The sequence below is a fragment of the Macrobrachium rosenbergii genome, chromosome 31 (assembly GCF_040412425.1).
Source record: "Macrobrachium rosenbergii isolate ZJJX-2024 chromosome 31, ASM4041242v1, whole genome shotgun sequence".
NCBI lineage: Eukaryota > Metazoa > Arthropoda > Malacostraca > Decapoda > Palaemonidae > Macrobrachium > Macrobrachium rosenbergii.
Window position 1 is genome coordinate 7,041,665 of NC_089771.1, and position 9,485 is coordinate 7,051,149.

At 42.1% G+C, this 9,485-nt stretch overlaps 1 protein-coding gene across 1 annotated transcript; it reads left to right on the top strand.

Moving 5' to 3' along the window:
• Nucleotides 1-6,001: 6,001 nt before the first annotated feature.
• On the top strand, nucleotides 6,002-6,652 carry LOC136855268 (uncharacterized). The gene has a single exon (XM_067132168.1). The coding sequence runs from the start codon at nucleotides 6,002-6,004 to the stop codon at nucleotides 6,650-6,652; it is 651 nt and encodes a 216-aa protein (XP_066988269.1).
• The last annotated feature ends 2,833 nt before the right edge of the window (nucleotides 6,653-9,485 follow it).

Sequence of the window (9,485 nt, forward strand, 5' to 3'; positions counted from 1 at the left end):
TCTCAGCCACAGCCAGGTGGTGGCCCGTGTTGTTGGCACCTGTAGCGGTGCCAGACGCACGACCATGGGTAACCTTAACCTTAAATAAAATAAAAACTACTGAGGCTAGAGGGCTGCAATTTGGCATGTTTGGCGACTGGAGAGTGTAAGATCAGCATACCAATTTGCAGTTCTCTAGCTTCAGTACTTTTTAAGATCTGAGGGCGGACAGGAAAAGGACGGAAGTACAGACAAATGGCCATCTCAATAGTTTAGCTTTTAAAGAAAGCTGAAATGGTCATAAATAAGACGACATGTTCAAGCGAATAAAAGCGGCGATTTCGACATCGTACCAACATCTCTGAAGTCACGTTGACGATCAGTCAAACCCCCAGGAACCCGTGCGAAGTTGTGCTGGATTAACAAAATTGCTGGGATACGGCAGGCAACGGGGCGTGGCTTCGCTGCCCGTTCAGGCGTCTCGTTAAGGGAGCGTACAGACGGGAGCATAAACAAGGAAGCTTACATATGGGAGCATACACTAGGCTTTGCAGTGATCACTTTAGAACAGGTAAACAGCAAGATAAAATTCCATTCCATTACGAGATACTTTTCTTATCTTTGACTGCCGTCATTGCATAACCTCAGGTGTAAGAATTTTTCTCGAATATTAAACTAGTGAGTTGTTCTTGTCCTTCTAGTGTAGTCATTTTAATGCCAAGGTACAAATATTTTTCTTTCAATTCTCTGCTATTTGGAGACGGCGTTTTCTAGCTATCGGATTAATAAGATGCTAGACTCGTGTAACACCGTCATCAATTGTATTGAGGAGTATTTCAGAAACATTCTCTTTCCCTTGCGTAACATTTTCACAGCCTGAATGATTCCTCTGACCTTAATGAGAAAGTTTTCCTTAATGCACGCTGAATAAATGTGTGAAAACTACACATGACGTCATCACGGACGTCAGATTGGGGGCGGAAGTAGGAAATATAATTTCCTATGAGTAGGAATCTTTAGGAGACTCCAGTTTCAATCTCCACATCGTGGTCATAAAAAACAGGAAAAAGAGTTTTCCGTACAGCGTGTAATGCTGTATGAGACTCCCAGCCACGGCCCGGTGGTGGTCTGTGTTGTTGGCACCTATAGCAGCGCTAGACGCACGATCACGGGTAACTTTAACCTTAAATAAAATAAAAACTACTGAGGTTAGAGAGCTGCAATTTGGTATGTTTGATGACTGGAGGGTGGATGATCAACATACCAATTTGCAGCCCTCTAGCCTCAACAGTTTTTAAGACCCGAGGGCGGACAGAAAAAGTGCGGACGGACGGACAGATAGCCATCTTCATAATAGTTTTCTTCTACAGAAAACTAAAAATAGAGTCGAATTATTACGACCTCATGCACCGGTCGGGTTTGGAAATGTAAATACACGGCAGGTGATTAGCGCTAATGCATGCCTTTGTGTCGTAAACATTCAGCAGGTAGCATTCCAACACCTTTCATAGCTGCCGTTGGCACGACTTAACGCCAGGTGGGAGACTTATCTCGTCTGCCATCTTAGTTTGCTTTAAATCTTCTGATGCCTTGAACCTCCTCAGCGACTCTGTTCTTTTTGAGGAGAAAAGTCCTGGTCTTTAATTCCAGCTATTGTCAAATGTGAGGGATTCTTTCGTTTTATTTTCATTTTGCTTGATAAATTTTTCTCTTTGTATATATATATATATATATATATATATATATATATATATATATATATATATATATATATATATATATATATATATACACACCACCTAGACAGTACGGACAAACTTACAGAACCGTCTGAGACTACAAAGCCACACCTGACAGGTTTCAAAGGATCAGTCCCTTGTTAATGGCTTGGAAGCAGCGTCGAAACCGGTCAGGACCTTATACACAGTTTCTTATTTTTCCTGTGTAATGTGTGATATATATATATATATATATATATATATATATATATATATATATATATATATATATATATATATATATATATATATATATATATATATATATATATATATATAAAAACAAAATATGCTATTTAATATTTTCCCTGAATTTAATCTTGTAAAATGTTTACGAATACCAAATGCATCCATACTTTCAGCTTACCACTTTCCTCCTCCGAAAAGACCACAGACATTAAATTGGTAATATGAGTCTTTTGTATCTTACATAATACAGCAATCTCCATCCCCTCTCATTCCTCATTCCTCACTTTCCATTCCTCACTCCCTTCCCTACATAAGCCTCGTTACACAGAGGATAATAGTCTCAATGCTAATTCCTCACCGGTGCTGTTCTGTTGCAAGTAAAGAAATAAACCTTAATTAATTGCAGATTCCAGCACGTCCTTCTTGTATCTCTCTCTCTCTCTCTCTCTCTCTCTCTCTCTCTCTCTCTCTCTCTCTCTCTCTCTCTCCCCCCGCTTGCCAAAGCTTAGCTGTAACAATCAAGGACTTTCAGACTTGTAAACGTGTTTACCAAATGGCTTAATCTATTCCATTAAGGACACCTGTTCTCTCTCTCTCTCTCTCTCTCTCTCTCTCTCTCTCTCTCTCTCTCTGCCCTAATGATTTGCTATAGAGTTGTAAGACGAGCTAAGGTGATTTGATTTCTGAAAGTAATGACCTTAGATTGCTTATCATTACTGGAAAGTGACTGTATTATATTTCGGTCAAATATGCATTGTATGTGAGTATGTGGCGATTCTAATTGTATATGACGTTTGTTTAATGTCCGTTTAGTCTAAGCACCCGTTTCCATGACAACGGTTTGACGGTTTCATCGTAAAATCATCGCAAGTTCTTTTAGGTGACGAATAATACTATCTATGCTTCTGGTGCTGAAATGGCTTCATGTATGCAACTTTGCACTAACCTCCGTTAAGTATTAACTGCATCTAAGAGGGAGCAAATGGCTTTTCACTGCTGAAAAGTGCGCTTCTTCTTTTTGAGGAATGTCCAAAGGAATCGTTAAGTTGACTCAAATGTCCATTAACCATTTAAGATAGCCAGTAAGTCACTGGGTTTGAGAAGAGTCATTTCCATTCTAGAATCGATCTGTGAGCAGTTAATTCGCTGAAGCTGAAAATATTCCGTAAAATATTCCTCTTCGTTCTTTATGGTTGTTTGGGAGTTTCCTGCAGTCAATAAGAGGGAACGAGGAGTAGATAATGTGACGGTCGCCCTCTTTTCTCCTTCTACCTCGCGTCTTCTGTGAACACCCATAACGCCAATCCAAATCTATTCAATGGGGATCCAGAAGGCTCCAGATTGGACAAAGATTTATAAAGTAACAGAATTTTGTCTCCAGTTTGTTTACATTGGTGTGCGAGGAAGATTATCTTGCTGAATGACCAGGAATCTCGTTGTTGCCATAAGGTGCCAATAGATGGCGTCTGTGCATCCTTTTTGAGGTCATTTAACTGGCCACCCAGGTTTTGGGGAACTTGGGAATGATTCCAGTGGAGGCAATAGGTCCTCACAAGTTTGATAAACAAGGCTTTTCTATCCACTTATTTTGCTCGTAAGTATTGAAGGTCTTCTCATTCGGTTAAATTGAAAACTGAAATCCGCTGTGTATTTAGAGCAAAAGGCTTTCAATAGCAAGGATCTTGCAGTAGTTGCAGTTTCATTTGCTTAGTCAGTTATCGAAAGACTTCAGCAAGTTAACTACTCACAGATTGATTTTAAAGGGGGAATTACTCTCCTCTAAAAATTAAGTATACTTTAGTTTTACCAGACCACTGAGCTTAACCTGGTGAACTCTAGGCCATGCTGACTGGCTGATGACCTTTATGTGAACACAATGGTTATTTTGGACCTCTCTCCAAAAACTTAGCATTTAGTAAATAATGTCATTTGCTTCCTTCCATTGCGACTAATACTTATCAGAGGTCGGTGCATTGTAACCAATTTAACGGCAAAGTCATATCCAAAGTAAATGGATAATTGCTTGCAAACATGCAGGCATTGAGATATATCTTGGTTGGTAAAGCAGTATATGCTTGTATTATTACCTAAATATTGTTTTACGTCTAGTCAGGTCAAACGGTAGATAAATTATATCAAAGAATCCTGCAAGAATACAGGTCCTTACAAGGAAGTCCTGTGGCGTCCACACACACACACACACACACACACACACACCTATATATATATATATATATATATATATATATATATATATATATATATATATATATATATATATATATATACATACATACATATATAGAATCGCATATGCGCACTCATAGTTTATCTAGATAAGTCAATAACCGTGCACTGACTGCATTCACAAAGCATCCTTTACTGGAAGAGCAAATCTAATAAGAGGACGCAGCGGTGTATCACTGAAGCAACAAAGAAAATTATTCAGGTGAGCCACAGGAACCGAATCCAGGCATTGAAGAAAAAAAAAAAGCCTGTCTCTAATGGAATGAATAAAACCCTTGAAATGGGACCCATTTGCCCAAAACCATTTTACATTTTTGGAATAGATCGAGGCTTATTTTCAGGCAATCGTGTTACGCACTAAAGGTGATATGGTTCGCTGCAGCCTCGCTTTGCAGTTCGGTATTGCAAAGCGTAACCCCACTGTGGCTGATTAGCACTGGAGCAATTATCTGCTCTGTTATGGGAAGTGGGGAATTTTATGTAAGGTGAGTGGGGTATTTTTGTACCACACAAAGGTGGTCTGAAAGTAATTGTATCCATAGGGATTTTAATTTGGTTTGGTCTCAGCAAGAAGACTGAAAATCTGAAGATATGACCGACTGGATACAGTGATTAAATAGGTGAATATTCATATACAATACTTGGTCATACTTTGGAAAAGTCGAGGGAGTTCATCCGATGAAAATGAATGTAATTTTCAATGACGGGTAAGAATTAATGCAGGTGCACATAAGAATTTGGGAGGTACTGTGAGGTCCAGAGCTGTTGCCAGGCCCCTCAGGAAACATAGATCCAGAGCTCCTGATTCAAGCGCTCTTTTATGCATTTTTCAGAAGATACTTTATGTCCTTGTTAGAGCTGTAATTACTGATGTATGTAAGGCATTACAAGCTTTCTAGCCACATGTATTTGAAACCTCTTCCTAATTTGTATATAGAATTGCTAACCATTCCTCAGGTGTGAGAAAACATCTGTTTTCCTCTAATGTCAAATTCTAATTTTCCGTCGCAAGAGTTGTCAGAGATTTTGTGCCAATAAATTAGAATACCTTGAATTTGTCTCCTACTTGGTCCTTGTTATACTGGTGACTCTGAAGATGACCGACGCCGCCACCGCCAGCACCAGCCCACCCAGCAACAACGCTGCAGTAGCAAACATCCCCCCTACTACCCTTCACAACTCACAACCTAGAGGCCTGGTTCTTCAGAGCAGACACCATCTTCAGGCCGAAAAAGATCTCCTCTTCATCCCGCAAAGCCAACACCATCCTCGAGTTCCTGCCAGATGACGTCTTCAAGCAGATTGCACATCAACAAGCAACTATGGCGGCTAATTGCGATCCCCGCCACAGACAGCCGCCCAGAAACTATGGTGGACCTTGTGAGATAGGTCCTACTTGCAAAATTCCCCAACGAAACAGTCACAACCATCCCCAACGCATGAACAATGGACCTCAACGATTTCTTGAAGACAATTGGCGCCGTCCACCTGGCCCACAAGTTGAAGGAGATTCCACAACCAACCTTAGCAGCAGGAGACCAACACAGAAATGTGCAGCAATCCACAGGGCCCGGCCACCCCCATACACCACTACCAGAACTCCAGGTGGAAAAACAAACTAAAATACAACCCCAAAACAGAAGAACGTCCCAATTGCATCAGTTTCTACTACTGGAGGTTCAGGAACAAAGCCCAAAAAATGTGATAATGATTGCTGCATGTCAAAAAACATGCAAAAAAGGTCACAGCAGTGACCCAGCAAAATAAACATCAGCAGTGGGAAGACCAGTTGCCTTGTAAGAGACACCATGCCTGCTTTCTGCTTTCTTTATTACAAGTACAGGCAAAATGACTCAACATATTTTTTCACTGTAGACAAGACATCAACTATGGGGTTCCTGGTTGACACTAGTGCATTTAAATCATTTGTGTCAGCCAACCCGCACAAACGCTTCAATCCAACCCCCAGCACCCTACAGGCATCCACTGCCAGTGGAGACCTGCTGAAAATATATAGGAGAAGGACAATTAAAGTGTCATTCAGTGGGAAGCAGTACAACTGGACATTCGTCACAGCAGAAATAACAATCACACTTTTAGGAGCAGACTTCCTAAATGCCCACAATGTGCTGGTAGATGTAGCAAAACAGCAGCTTATCACAAAACCCACCCCCTTAGCCTCATTCACACCGACTCCAGCACCAGAAATAAGTCACATCCTACAGGAATGCCTGGAGGCATTTAAGGACGACCTGCAGCACGGCCTGAACAAACCCACAAAGCACCACATCCAGCACCACATAGTCACCTATGGTCCCCCAGTGCATGCCCGTTTTAGATGCTTGGCCCCAGAAAAACTCACCCACGCCAAACAAGCCTTCTGGGACATGGAACACACAGGTATATGCCAAAAGCCTCCAGCCCTGGGCATCTCCCCTACACATAATATGAAAACCTGAAAGCACATGGCGACCCTGCGGCGACTACCGAAGACTCAACATGAAGACAGTACCTGACAGGTACCCACTGTCAAACATTGCCAACATAACCAACAGATGGAGGGCGCCAAAATATTTACGAAGATCGGCCCGTTGAAGGGATGCTTCCAAGTCCCGGTCGCAAAGGAGGACATAGAAAAAACAGCAATTATCACCCCCATCGGCATATACACCTTCAACTGAAGCTGCTTCAGCCTTTGGAACTCAGATGCAACCTTCCAACATCTGATGGACAAAATCCAGGGCAACCTACCCTTCTGCATCACCTACATTGATGATATACTGATATTCATCCCCAACATCAAATAACACATGAGAGACAGCAGGCGGGTCCTGCAAATTCTTAAAGAAAATGGACTTATAGTCCAAAAATACAAATGTGAATGGGCAAAACCAGTAGTGGAATTCCTGGGCCACCAAATAAGCCCTGATGGTGTCAAGCCCCTCCCAACAAAGGTCCAAGCAATCCCCGACTTTCCAAAACCAACACTAATCAAAGCAGTCCTAGAATTCATGGGAATGATTAACTATTACCACTTCTTCATACCTAATCTTGCTGAAAAAATGGCCCCAGTATATGGATGTTTGAAAGGAAAACCTAAAAAACTATGTGGGTATGAAAAACAAGACAAAGCCTTCCCACTAGCTAAAAAAGCAATTACTTCTGCTGGCACACTAATCTTTTCTTTACCCCAAAGGTCCCTCACCCTAATGACAGACATGAGTAGCACAGGAATGGGTGCAGTACTTGAACGTGACAGACGATGGTCGTCGCTTGTTGGTATTCTTCAGCAAGACGTTATCGCCAGCAGAACAAGAGTACTCCACGTTCAACTGACAGTTATTGGCAGTCCACAGAGCCATCCACCACTTCCAACACATGCTATAAGAATGACAGTTCATGTTGCAGACTGTCCACCAACCATTGGTACATGCCTTCACCAAAAGTGGAGATGGGTGGTCAGCAAGACAGCAGCGTCACCTATAGGCAATGGCAGAAAATTCTTGCACCATCAGATACTTAAAGGGATCTTCCAATGCCGTGGCAGATGCCCTTTCCCGAAATTCCATCAACACTGTCCAGATTGGGATATCATATCGCGAAATAGCATCGGCTCAGAAGGATGATATGGACCTACAGTGACTTCGGTGGGAGAACCCCACCCTTACATGGAGCAACCTGTTTATCAATGATGGAGAGATGACCATCACCTGCGAGACTAGTACCAGATGCCCTTGCCCATACCTACTGTTAAGGTTGACAAAGAAAGCCTTCAACCTCACTCACAACCTGTCCCACCCATTCAGGCAGATCCATTGCCTGAACCTTGTCAGAGCGGTACATCTGGTGAAGAATGAAAATGGACATCAAAAAATGGGCAAGATAATGCCTCCCATGCCAAACATCAATAATAAAGTGGTACACAGAGAAGGGAATAGGAAAATTCCAGACAACACAACGACGACTGACCCACATCCATGTCGACACTGTGGGACCCCTTCCCTCCCTCTGAGGGGTACAGGTATCTCTTCACAATCATTGACAGGAACACCAGATGGCCAGAAGCAATACCAGTAAGGCAGCAGACAGCAGAGAGTTGTGTGAGAGCACTAATAGACTGGGTCATCAGGCATGAAGTACCGCAGTACATAACAAGCGACAGAGGATCTAACTTCACCTCCACCGTATGGAGCTCTCTCACCGCCAGCCTCAGGACAAAACTCATTCACACAACAGCATACAACCCAGAAGTGAACAGCATTGAGGAGCAGCTGCACCGCTCCCTCAAATCAGCACTCACCACCAGATGTCAAGGAAGGAGTTGGAGAAAGGAATTACCGTGGGTCTTGCTGGGATTAAGAACAGCCCTGCAGGCAGCATTCAATTCATCACCAGCAGAAGTACTCTATGGTCAAGCATTGACAATATAGGCAGACGTTTTTCAAGACACAACAGAGCCCATGACTCTTCCAGACGTTCGTAGAGCATTGGAAAACATCACGCAGGTGGAGACAACAAACGACGTAGCATGAAAAAAATGTCCCCGAAGACCTTAAAACGGCAAAGAATGTGTACATAAGAATAGAGGCATACAAACCCACCCCTGCTCTCTGCAGCCTACTCTGGACCACACCACATACTACAATGCAGAGAGAAAGCATATCAGCTGATGGTGAACAGGAAAATCACCTGGGTCTCCACCAACAGATTAAAACCAGCCTGTATCCCAGACTATGACCCACTCCCCTAGGCTTACTTTCTTTGGGGAGGGAGTACTGTGAGGTCCAGAAATGTCACTGGGGCCCTCAGGCCATCGTTACTTCAAAACAAAAATCTACAAGACTCACTGAGACTCTCAGAAAAAATAGATCCAGAGCTTCTGATTCATGCGATCTTTTATGCATTTTTCAAAGGATACTCTATGTCTTAGTCAGAGCTGTAATTACTAATGTATGTAAGGCATTGCAAGCTTTCTAACCATATGTATTTGAAACCTCTTCCTAATTTGTATATAGAATTGTTAACCATCCTTCAGGTGTGAGAAAACACATCTGGCTTTATATGGACATCCCTCTGCTTTCCCCTAATGTCAAATTCTACTCTTCCACTCTCAAGAGTTCTTGACCTGTCAGAGATTTTCTGTCAATAAATTACAATATCTTGAACTTGTCTCTTACTCGCGCCTCGTTATATTACTCTGTTATACAATTATTGAGTAATGATTTCGAATAATTGCCATTATTATTTTGGATTGGTTACATGGTGAATTACGGACTTAGTTTTTTATTGTAT

Coding starts and splice junctions, on each gene's coding strand:
- LOC136855268 (XM_067132168.1), top strand. CDS start 6,002: ATGCCTGCTTTCTGCTTTCTTTATTACAAGTACAGGCAAAATGACTCA.